The 13,161-nt window shown below is 40.9% G+C and overlaps 1 protein-coding gene across 1 annotated transcript in view; it reads left to right on the top strand.

Moving 5' to 3' along the window:
• Positions 1 to 7,011: 7,011 nt before the first annotated feature.
• Kctd8 (potassium channel tetramerization domain containing 8) overlaps positions 7,012 to 13,161 on the top strand; it is a 231,210-nt gene continuing 225,060 nt past the window's right edge. The window contains exon 1 of the mRNA XM_021163334.2: positions 7,012 to 8,418. Within this exon, the coding sequence (XP_021018993.1) occupies positions 7,449 to 8,418 (970 nt within the window). The 5' untranslated portion in view covers positions 7,012 to 7,448. The remainder of the gene's footprint in view (positions 8,419 to 13,161) is intronic.

Below are 13,161 nucleotides of genomic sequence, written 5' to 3'. Positions count from 1 at the left end.
AGCCACTGCCTATTGTCAACCTTGTGAGAAATCTTAAGCCATAACCATCAAGGTAAACCCAGATGCACAAAGGTGGAGGGAAAATGGTTGCTGTTTAATGAGTGGGTTTGGCTTGTGAGGCTGGTATTATCCAAATACAATTTCCCAGAGACACTAGGATGTAACTATTTGGCTAGCTAGAGTTCCTGTAGTTAAAATGCTTAATAAAATTGTGTCTTTGTTAGGGCTGGTGTATTAAGTTTCTTTCTTGCTCAGACACAGTTTTGATTCTGCTTTGGTGGAGAAAATTGCTGTATGCTCTGACATTTACTAACAAGAAATATTATACCACACATTTCATTTAAAAGCTGGATTTTTGAAACAGGTGCTTATTGAACACAGAGCAGAGTATACTAAATGGATATCTATCACCTCACATTGGAATGCTCTCTCAGATTAAATATTTTTTGAGATTTTATTTTATTTTCAATCATGTGAGTGTCTCTAACACACTTGGGTGTGTGTACTTGTATGCAGGTGTCCTTGAAAGCCAGAGGTGCTTGCTCTCCCAGAATGAGAGCTAAAGGTTGTTGTAAGGAGCCTGACTTGGATGCTAGGAATCCACTCCAGTCTACTGCAAGAACAACATATGCTTGGAGTTATTGACTCTCATCTCCAGCACTACTTCTAATTTTTTTTTAGGTTTGAACTGACTGGTATACTTTTAAATGTAGACATTAGAGATACACAAATAATAAGTATTTCTCTATGCAGCAATGCAAAGTAGAATTTAATAGTGCTTCTAAAACCAGGAGGTGGAGCATCACTGGGAAGCTTGATGACCTAGGGTAGGGTAATGTTAGGACGCTGAGGCAGGAGTGGGTAGGTGGGTGGGGAAGCACCCTCATAGAGGCAGGGAGAGGGGGAGGAGACAGGGGGTTGTGGAGGGGAAACTGGGAAGGGGGATAACATTTAAAATGTAAATAAATAAAATAATCAATAAAAATGAAGAAAAAAAAAGAAGAAAAGATAAAGAAAACCAGGGAGAAAATCACTAATTTGTTCACACTGTAGACAAATTGTTCCCACTTTTTATATGCAGAGTTCTGAATTAAGTTAAAACAACTGGATAATAACAACTGTGTTCAGAGAGATTGCCATCTAGCTACAGACAGAAACAGACACAAATGAATGATAACTCAAAATATTACTGGCCAATAATGAACAAATATTTATTTGGATATATAAACATAAGTTCTCATAGAAATTGAGAGTAAAATTGATAGATATAACTTCCTTTAGCATACGTTTATAAATATTTAGTACACACAGACATGCTTATTTGAAAAGCAACTTGTAAATCATAGAGTTTTAAATATTAGGGCATTTGTTGATATTGTAGTACACGCATTATGCTGTTGCTAAAAATTCTTAGACTGAGCTATATAAAATAATGCAAAAAGTAGCTATCATAGACAGTAGATGCTCATATAACATGTAGGTGACATGAACAATTGAACTCTATCAGGTGTGCCAATCAATTGCGTATGTCCAGTTATTTTATTTTAAAGATTTATTTGTGAATAGTGTGTAGTTGTATGCATCTGTGTGTAGGTGTGTACACATAGATACAGGTGTCTGCAAAAGCAGCTAGGGAGGTGATGTTGGAACCTTGAAAGATGGAGTTACAGATGGAGCATCCAAGAAATGTGCTGGGAACCAGACTGGAAGGTTCTCTCTAAGTAGTAAGAACATTTAGTTCCTTCCTTGATTCATCCCTCCAGCTCCTCATGTTCAGTAAGAAAAATGTCCCACATATAAAAGAAGGAATTTGACTTTGTTTCTAAATAACTACTGTCTAAATTTGTTTAGCAGCATTTCATCTATATTGTATTTTAAAATGTTCATAGGTGATTACCTAGAGACCTTAATATTAATTGTTTTATTTTAGGTTAGGACATTTTCCAAACCTTTTGCTAAATGAAAACATTAGATGGACTATTTTCTTAACATCATTCATCTTTTGCTCCCATTGTAGACAGGCATCACAAGGAAGAATGAATTTCCAGTAAATAATATTTCCATAGTGGTTTCATTCAAGAAGCATGTGTTGTTATACAGTCATTATCTGAATGGTTCTCTAGACAAATTTAATGGGTAGAAGTTAAAAAGTGCCAGAAATGATAAACTCCTGCCTCAAATAGGGATTTAACGACAAAATGAAATTCAGTAGTCAAAAATCTTTATTCAAAATAAAAAGTTAATGTTTGTAGTTTGTAGTTATCCCTCAGGGGGATTCTTACTGGTTCTTATAAGTAGTATTTTAAATTTACTTTATATCAGAGAGCCTTCTTCCAATGAGGGACTGTTTTTAAATTATATCACAGGGTTTGTTAAATTTACATGCAAACAACCTCACTAGCATTTATGCTCTGGTTGAAGTTATTTGAAGGAGCTTAGAGTCTATTCAGGGATAAAAATCATCTCTTTTGTCCTATGTAGCTAAAATTGATACCCACAATGTTCTTAGAGTGCGGGCAATATGTTGATTTTTCTCCCATGGGCTTTGGGAAACCTGAGCCATTTTAAAAGGATGCGTAGAGTTAAGGAAGATGAAATTCTAGACCGTTTTGCTAAGCATCTTCTCAATCACTCAAAAATGTCCAAGATTGATGACATCCCATTTCCACAACCAGAATATGTACATTAAATATGCTGATTTGAAAATAGCTTGCAAATGATGTTATTTCAAATACCAGAAGATCACTTTTTAGATGCCATGGAATATATTAAAGGTTTAGCTACATCAAATCATAATCTATACAAACTTCCATAATTTTGATAGGTATTTACGTTCACCCTAACTTTGGATCTATAGAATTTCTTTTGTAAATTGACTATAGATATTACCTTATTAATATGTTTAATTAGAAATAATATATTATATAAAATGTGCCTTGGGCATAAGTAGCCTGAATTTACTTTGTATCTCATTTTAAAAGGGTTATTTTCTGGTGGAATTATTGATAGTCTCAAAACTGATATCTAGGATTTGGGAATACACTTGATTTTTGCTTGGCTCCCAGAATTCTCAAGATGCAGTAGAAATCGCTGAGTGTGTGGTTTCTTTCCCTTCTCATTCTCAGCTCCACTGCTGGAGAGGTGAGTCCTCTTCTTTTGCTATGGCAGAAAAATCCTTTACTTCTTACACTGCAGGAGGCTGCATCACAACATAGTTCCTGCCCTGGCTTTCTTTCTCACCCAAGAATAATGGTTGTTATTCAGTTGCCACTATTATAAAGGTTTATAAGAGGAACACAGATCATTTAATGATTTTATTATTTTTATGTCCCCTTCCCGACTATTTGTTTAAGGCAGAGTTTTAAAAATAACAACAATAACAACACCCAGCTTGCCTGAAATATTCCCTGTAGACCAGATGTCCTATGGATACTTTTACTTCTGTGCCTCCTGAGTTCTGGGAATAAAGAATATGAGCACGAGTGACCATATGGCTCTTACTTACTTTTGAATGTGGTCAGTAGAAACTTACAGTTCAATATGTACTTTACATGTAAGTATAAGACATAGTCAAAATTCAGCCAAAGGACTGAGCAAACAAAAACCAGCAAAACAAAACAAAATAATAACAAAAAAAAGAAATAAAAGAGGCCTATGGAAAAATCCAGTGAGTGAAATGGTATACACACTGGATATTGATAGGGAAGGATATGGTACTATAGAAGGTCTTCTTGATGATAGGACCACATTCCATCATGCTGTGTTGGCACACACACACAAACACACACACACCTTCCTTCATTAGTATATATAGTATGTTATTAATGGGTATATTTATAAAGTGTGGTGATGTGGTGATGGGGTTGTGACCGAGGGCCTTGTGCATAGTAGGCAATAATTCTATCATTGAGCTACATCAGTATCCAGTGCTCCAGCTTAGGTCCATCTATGTTAGTATTTAGCTGTTTCCAGCCCTTAGTAATAGATGTAACAATTGTGAGTAACTCTTGTAACCCTGGGTGGCTCCCTTGCTGCAGTGATAAGCCTGTGATCTTCTTACGCTTCCTGTATTTAAAAGGAACTATTTCAGAAATTAAATAACTTGCAGAAATTACAAAGCTGGTTAGATTTTAACCTAGTTCTATCTAAACCTCCTAGTTACCTGTTTATATTCTTTGTCTGCATCAAGGAAGACACAGTTCCTGCTTTTAACTTGGTTTCTGCCTGCTTAAACACAGCAGTTCCTTTGCAATTCTAGATCACCAATCACTTCTGTATTGTGCTGTGGAACAATATATCCTATATAGCTATTTGCTGTGCAATTGGACACACACACACTGGCTTGACTCAGTTGGTTTAAAAGGTGCTGGAAGCTTTCTCTGGCAGGGAAGTGTATCACTTACTTCCCTGTCAGAGAAATCTGATGCCCTGCCTTTGTACAGCAGCAGATCTTAAAGGACCCACCTTTTTTTCCCTTTTTTCTTTGATTGGTCTGGGGAACATTAATAGTGCTGGTAGTTTAGAAGGAAATGTGGTAACTGTTCACTATTTAGTGCACCAAATGGTTCATTACAATCTGGACTCTGCTTTTCCTTTTTTTGTTGAGTTTATTTTGACAAGAAATTTTTTTTTCTTTGTCTTGATTCTAATTACTGAGGACCACATCTTACTTATTTCTGCAGTTTCTGCACTTATCCTGATGGCCCATCATGCAGGCGATGAAATGTTCTTCCATTTACAAGCAGTGTATATTTCAAATAGAAAGTGGCTGCTTCCCTGGTGCTAGGCACCACCCTGAGGATCAAATAGTGCATCTGGCTGCCTGCCACACTTGCAGCCTGGCAGAGAGAGAAGACAGAAATCCAGTGCTTGTCCATACATAAGCACAGGGTCTGGTGGGAACACCTTGGTCAGATCATGGAAGGGATATGGATATTCTAGAGTAAGTAATATTTAAACTGGGAGGAAAACTTAAGCAGGGGGAAGGGAGTAGATGGAAGAAGAAAGGAGTTGACAGCAGAGAGCACATTGAGTAGAGACATTCCAATTTTTTATTTGTTCAGTCAGGAGTTTGGTTGGAGAGCATAGATGAGAAAGAAGGTACACAGAAGGAAGAGATTAAGGAGAAACACTCAATCAATGTTGAAGAGATAATTTTCAAAAGCAATACCACTCGCAATGAGATTTACTATGAATTACTAAAGTGATTTTACTTAGAGTATAAAATTCTGACCATCTCATAAGTTTGTTTTATGTAACACCAATGAAAACACATTTTAAGCTGATAGCATCGGTAATCTCTTGTTTCTGTGTCCATATTCATATTTGTATGTGTATCCATTTCATTAGAATGCAAGAGTCTGCACCATCCTCATCATTGGGGACATTTACTTCATGATAAATGGGCCTCATTAGTAGCAGTTTGAGGCTTTATTACTTATTCATCTATGAAAGTTATAAACGTTTCCTTAATTCATTTTCCAGAAACCATTATTTTAAAGGACAAATATTTTCTTATTCTTCAAGTGCGATAGAAGACAATGTACCTTTTCAGATTGTTTCCAAAGTTCTATTTAAGCTTTTAAGAAAAAAAAAAAAAAGGACTTAAATCAACTTTACTTCTCAATTTCATTTATCAACATAATTTGAGGATGAGGTAATATGTTTGACTAAGAGGAGTCAGTGAACATGCCTATTGCAAGCCTTCTTTAAAGTCTTAATCATTTGACAAAAGTATTGTGTCCTTTCATTGGTCCCTTAAGCTCAGTCTGCCTCAGGTAATCTAACTTTCAAAATTTGATGTAGCATTCTCTGTGGATGTGGCTTATAAGAATCAATGAATTAAATATAGCTTGTAATGCCCAAATAATAGGATATTCATCATTTATGAACATTTAAGGTTACATCCGAATCTCAAATCCATTATTATTTGGGTGATTTTGAGTGGGAGGAACCATAGTGAAGCATTTGGGGTGGGGATTATAATAGTAAAGTTTGTATGTAATTTTTATTTATAAATACTTTTGGAGCAAACTCCTTTGTGTCTCAAAACTCCATATTCAGTTTAGCATTTTGTAAGACAATGATTTCCATTTCTGGTCATTAAGTTACGCCCAGTGCTGGCCAGCCTGTTAGATTATCTAGCAATGGAAAGGACTTTCTCCTCTGAATCTCAGTCTTCTTTTTCCATCACAAATAGCGCTGATTTGCATTTGTGAGCAGAGCACTAGGGTTAGGGAAACAGCAAAGCATAAGTCATCCTCTTGCTCTGAGAGACTGCAAGGGAAATAGAGAAATAAACAGAAGATCAGGAGAATCAAGATTAGAAAAAATAAAATAAAATTGTCCCCTTTCTGTCTCTTCCTCCACTTCTGTGCATCAACTTTTGTGACCTTGGTTGCAGAGAGTTGCTTTGTTACTCATAGTCCTTTATTGCTTTTGTGAAATGGAATAAAACTTATGAGTTTTAAATCCTAACAGGATGTAGAATATCAGATACAATCACGTCATTTGATGCCAAGGGATAGGTAAAGGGGGATCTGGCTCTCTCTCTCTCTCTCTGTACACGCACACACACACACACACACACACACACACTCACACACACACATACTTTAAAGATACAATAGTTGGGATTCAACTCCACCTAGCTCACAGCCCCCAGCCCTTTAACAAACACAGCCCAAATGCCAGTATCTGTAACACAATAGCTGGGAATCCAGGTTATAGGCCCTCTCTTTGAAGAGAGTAAAGCTAGTTTTGATAAGGAGGAAGATAAGAAAGAATTGGGGGCGGGCTGCGGAGAGAAAATAAATGAGATTCTGTTGCAATGAAGAGAGTTGTAGTCCACTTTCTCTGGATTCTTTGTGTTGTCCTCTTCAGCTTTGTCCCATCGTGTCTCTCTCCTTTTGCCCCTGCCCTCATCCCAGTTCCCTACCTCTGGAGTCGCCAGGCCAGCCCCAGAGCCTATCCCTTTAAATGACAGCTGTGGCTCCAGTCCCAGTTCGGAGCTTGACGTCAGTGCCACCTCCTGGGCTGCTAGTAGTTAGCGCCGGCGCCGGCGCTCCCGGCTGAGGCGCGCTGGCTCGCCTGCAGCCTGGGGTGCGTTTTCTTCGCTCGGGCCCCGCCTCCTGCCCTCCCCTCGGAGAGCCGCGCGCAGCCCCCGAACCTCCTCTCCAAGTCTCTCGCACACTTGCAGTCGGTCACCCCAAAGGAGCAGCCGGGCTCGCTCGCGGAGGTCCATTCCTGAGAGTCTCTCCCCGATGGAGCTTGGGCGCCTCCGACGCCGCTGCTGCCGGGAGCCCTGAGCAGCGCCGGGTGCTCTGAGGACCGCGCCGGCCAGCCAGAGAGTGCAGGGCGACCGGGTGCACGCCGAGGACCCGGGACCTCGAGGCTCTGGGAAGCACTCCGTGCGGCTCTCCTGGGTCACCTGGCCGGTGGCGGGGACCATGGCTCTGAAGGACACGGGCAGCAGCGGCAGCACCATCCTCCCGATCAGCGAGATGGTGTCCGCGTCCAGCTCTCCCGGCGCTCCGCTGGCCGCCGCCCCGGGGCCCTGCGCCCCGTCGCCCTTCCCCGAGGTAGTGGAGCTGAATGTTGGCGGCCAGGTTTATGTGACCAAGCATTCGACGTTACTCAGCGTCCCGGACAGCACTCTGGCCAGCATGTTCTCGCCCTCTAGTCCCCGGGGCGGCGCTAGGCGCCGGGGCGACTTGCCCAGGGACAGCCGCGCGCGCTTCTTCATCGACCGCGACGGCTTCCTCTTTAGGTACGTGCTGGATTACCTGCGCGACAAGCAGCTGGCACTGCCCGAGCACTTTCCCGAGAAGGAGAGGCTCCTGCGCGAGGCAGAGTTCTTTCAGCTCACCGACCTGGTCAAGCTGCTGTCGCCCAAGGTCACCAAGCAGAACTCGCTCAACGACGAGGGCTGCCAGAGCGACCTGGAGGACAACGTTTCCCAGGGCAGCAGCGACGCACTGCTACTGCGTGGGGCGGCGGCCGGCGCGCCCTCCGGCTCTGGGGCACATGGTGTCAGTGGTGTAGTTGGTGGTGGCAGCGCTCCGGACAAGCGCTCTGGGTTCCTCACCCTGGGCTACCGTGGCTCCTACACCACGGTGCGAGATAACCAGGCAGATGCCAAGTTCAGGCGTGTGGCGCGCATCATGGTGTGCGGGCGCATAGCCTTGGCCAAGGAGGTCTTTGGGGACACTCTTAATGAGAGTCGCGACCCTGACCGTCAGCCTGAGAAGTACACATCCCGCTTCTACCTCAAGTTCACCTACTTGGAGCAGGCGTTCGATCGACTGTCTGAGGCCGGCTTCCACATGGTGGCGTGCAACTCCTCTGGCACCGCCGCCTTTGTCAACCAGTACAGAGACGACAAGATCTGGAGCAGTTACACTGAATACATCTTCTTCCGTAAGTTAGCAACCTAGCTACCTATGTATGCATCTCACACCCTTTCTCTGACATTGTTGACTGGAGGCGGGAGAAGTCCCCGCTGTGGCCCAGAAGGGATGTCCCCTGCCAGAGTACCCTGGCGGCAAGCCTGATAATCTGTACTAGCAGTTCTCCCCGCCAGCATCCCTTGAGCAGTGCAGAGCACTCATTCCTTCCTCCCCCATCCCTGAATTCAGGCTCTCTTCCTGAACTTATTGATTTCTGAGCTCTTGCCCCGCCTAGCCCCAGGAAGCTCTAGAAACTCTTCACTGCATAGGATTAAGAAGAGAGATGACAGTAGTGTGTGTGTGTGTATCTCTGTGTGTGTATGTATGAGTGTGTGTGTGTGTCTGTGTGTGTGTTTGTGTGTGTGCCTATAGGCCCTCCTTCTCTTGTTTGATGTGAGTTTAGGGGGTCAGTTTCTTTGATCATTTCTTTAAAGGGCTAAGTGGAATGGGGACAGCGCCAAGAAAAATGCCAAGATTAGCTCCTGTGCGGTTCTACGCGCAAGAGCTCCAGTTGCATGTGGTTTTGGAAGGACACAACTCATGAAATGGTGACTGTGCTTCTAGAATAGCCCCTCCTGAGAGCTGGCACATGAGGGCTGCTGCTGTAAAATGACCTCCATTAATTAGTAACATACAGGTTTTCCTCTGTCAACCACCCTCTAAGTAAGTACCCAATATTATGGACAGAAGTCAGAGAGGAGAAATGAGTTTTGGCTTCAGAGTGCGGCTCTCAGGATTGGAGAGTCCAGAAGGGGACAGACGTTTGCGTGCCATGTGTGTATGTGTGTGTGTGTGTGTGTGTGTGTGTGTTTACCTAAAGGGGTAGAGTGTTGAATCAATTGAGCTCAAAACCTCAACTAAACAGTTTTAATATGCAGGGGAATGTAGGTCTATATTGAATGGGGCTAAGATTCCAAGGTGAGCAAAGTAAAACTCCCATGGGGATGGAGGCAGGGAAATTATTTGGTTTGCACTTTCATTTGGCAAGATACAAGAAGCTTTAAAAGCCGTGTGTGTGTGTGTGTGTGTGTGTGTGTGTGTGTGTTGTGTGTGTGTTCAGCAGGGTGGGGACAGCACTAAAAGCCTCTAATGGAAGTAACCTGGCTCTCATTGTGTTTGCCTTACTAAGTAGCTCTCAATTGCAAAGCAAAAATGATTAATTTTCTACACTTGAGCAGAGAACCGGGGAAAGAGGCCTCTCCTTCTGCAGGTGCAGGGTTGATTGGCACACAATTCAGCGCGAGGATGTTTTTGGTAACCTTGGAGGCAGAGTGAGTGGCAACACTTTGCTTCTGAAAGTTAGGTGACATTTTGAGACAGTGTTGGAGTTCCTATGGAGAGCTCTGCTGCAGGGGAGCAAATGCATATCCACTGAAGAATACATAAAGATCCAACCCCATTTACTGATTTATCATTTATGACAGTCTTCCCACGCGGGCCACACTGGCCTTCAATTCTCAATCCTCCTGCCTCTTCTTCTGAAGGCTATCACCCAGTACTGCTGCTACAGGCCTGGCTCCCTGTTTTGTTTATCTCAAACACTCTGTTACACAGTTTAAAAGACCAGTATTTGGGAAAGCACAAAAAGGATGTTAATATTTTCTTGTGTAAAAGTAGCATCTCTTGCATCTACATTAAGCAATTAAAATATTTAAAATTAACTAAGGTCCTCCTAATCGTTGAGATCCTTATCAGGATTTGGATGCATTAAGGCTCTAAGTCAATTCATCAAGGATATGTTTCTAACCATTGTAGAATATGATGTGAAGTGAGTGTTTAATTCCACATGGTTAGTGTTCTTTTGTGGGTTGGTTTTGGTTTTGGTTTTATTACAGAAGATAAAACATGAGTGCTCTTAATGATTTTGTTTTTAATTGCAGGGTCAAATCAGCAAGCACTGACTAGACTGATAGAGATGGTTTTTCAGGAACACAGACACACAGACACACACACTACCACCACCACCATCACCACACATATAAACACAGACACACACATACATCACATCACACCACACACACACAGAGACACACACACACACACACACATACACACACTGTTTTAAAACTTCTTGTATCTTGCCAAGCAAAAGTGCTAGCTCAATAATTTCCCTGCTTCCATCCCTACCTGAGTTTTACTTTGGTCACCTTGGAAGCTTAGTCCCATGCAATACATACCTACAACCGCTACATATTAAAACTGTGTTTAGTTGAGATTTGAACTCAGGTTGATTCTACATCCACTCCTTTAGTCTTGAGCAGTAGTTCATGCTGGTCTCCTTACACCGAGTACAGAGACTCTAGGCATTTACCAGCATATCTGGCTAAGTTTAAGTGATGATTTTATGGAGTTATGTTTCTTAGTTTCTTAATTTCAGTTGTTCTTATTTTGTCCCCTAATAAAGGAGAAGAAAAGGAAACATTACAAAAGAGAGAATACAGTCTGTCAATTAAGGCAAAACAATGCCACTCAAATAGCAACTTAAAATTAGAAATTGCTAATTTAATTTTAAAAGATGATTTGAAAATCACCTAAAATTTAGTGTCTGTTGCATATGACATTAAATACAAATCATATTTCCATATTATAACAACTACCACTTCTTGAGTGTTCACCTTCCCGATGAGCTCTGAGATTGTCTCATGACAACCTGAAATTAGAATTCTTAATGGATGACCCTAATTTAGAGAGAAAACTACATAATTAAGTGTTAAAGTTTGCACTCTGGAAGTTGTGATACATCCACTGTTCCACCACATTTATTTGTCATTTTTTTCTGGGTATAGCATTTATTTGAAATAGTGTGTTTTGCACTGTTGTGTTCTATCTGCACAGATTATTTTGAGTTGAGATCATTTTCACTATTTGAAAGTAACCATACATTATAGTTTCTTTTTTTCCTATTTCCATTGTTCTGTTTTGACAATGCCAGAATGAATGATATCTATCTATCTATCTATCTATCTATCTACATATTATTTATTTTTGACAGGTCTGTATTGGAAAGGGTTATCAATGATAGTCATAAGTTCCAAATTATTGGATGACCTGATTTCTGTTCTTGTTTTGATACAGAAAAGAGCAATGACATTTTATACTTATTTACTCGTTAGCACAATTCTTCCACGAAAGTGTATAACATACATTTATTTCATGTCACATGTAAAGCATTTTTAACATGTCTTTTGAGTTTAAGATGCTGGTGAACTTAGTGTTTTGATACTCCTTCAAAGTAATAAAACACTAGTTAGCATAGGGGATTTAGTGTTCCCTGTCTATCCTAAATTTCTGAAGAGCAGAAAGAGGGTAGTAAATGATTCTGTAATCCTGAATACTGTTATTTCCCAAATGTGTGTGCTGGGCCAAACTATGTACTTGTTCCTGCTTTAGTTTCTTTATCTGTATAATGGGTTTTGTCATACTTCCAACTTTATGGAATTGGAGAGTCCATGTGAAGCCCTTATTGCATCAGAAATTGACTCAACAAACATCATTTGCTACTAGTATGTAAGTCTATTTTGCCGACAGTAAGTAGGCTTTTACTTTTTATAGGAAGTATAGTCAACCACATGGATTATTAGAAAATTAACTTGAAGAACAGCACGCCAAATTTTTGTACGTTGGCAGTAAGAATTTAAATATTCCTTTTCAGGCTGCAGAGGTGGCTCAGTGGTTAAGGGCACTGGCTGCTCTTACAGAGGTGCTCTGCTAGCACCAACATGCCAACATGGCAGCCCACAGCTGTCTGAACTCCAATTCCAGGGGATCTGACAACATCACCTGGATATACATGGAGACAAAACACCAATGCACATAAAATAAAGATAAATAAATCACTAAATACTGCTTTCTTGGAACTTGAATATTTCAGATCACCTAGATGGTCCCATGATGTTCTCATATTCTGTCTAGCAGTTTGTCGTTATTACTACTAACTTCTGATGCAGGGTGAAGAACTGTTTTAGGATCCCTCCTTAGGACTTGAAACCTCAGCATTATTTATCTTATAAATGCCACTCTTATACTTAAGATAATGAGTTCAGATCCTCATCACTATAGACAAGCTATTAGACATTAAATACCAGCTTGGTTGGGGTACAAGAACGATTTTACCTCTTCTCATTCTTAACTTATTGTTTATAAAGACTTTTAAATATAATGCAGCATGTACCATTATGCTTAAGTTTCTTATTACTCCTCATACACTGAGGGTGATTGACCTTTCTTGGGAAAACCAAAATAATTTACTGGGTATTCTGTTTTGTTTTGTTTTATCCTGTTTTGCTTTTTTTTTAAAAAAGCCACTAGACAGGACAAAACGCATTCTGCGCTATACTGTAAAGACTCTCTCTCTCTCTCTCTCTCTCTCTCTCTCTGTATGTATGTATATGTGTGCTTCAAAGTAGCATTATATTTTGCTTTATTACTCACAGTGAGAATAGTGTACATATATTCTTTTCTTGGTAATGGTACTTGAAATATTGGATTCCCTATGTTGCTTGGGTTGTAAGTGTGATAGGTATGTAGGTCCAACAGCGTAGCAGAGAGAAAGTGAAAAAAATCACTGGAATGCAAAAATTTGGGAAGCAGTGTGGTGTGATCCTGACCAGTGTACAAGGGAAGCAGAGTGGCATGATCCTGGCTGGTGTACAGGGGAAGCTGTGTGGTGTGATCCTGGCTGGTGTACAGGGGAAGCTGTGTGGTGTGATCCTGG

Source organism: Mus caroli, chromosome 5 (assembly GCF_900094665.2).
Source record: "Mus caroli chromosome 5, CAROLI_EIJ_v1.1, whole genome shotgun sequence".
Taxonomy (NCBI): Eukaryota; Metazoa; Chordata; class Mammalia; order Rodentia; family Muridae; genus Mus; species Mus caroli.
Note: the sequence above shows the minus strand (reverse complement) of the source record. Positions and strands in the feature narration are given on the sequence as shown.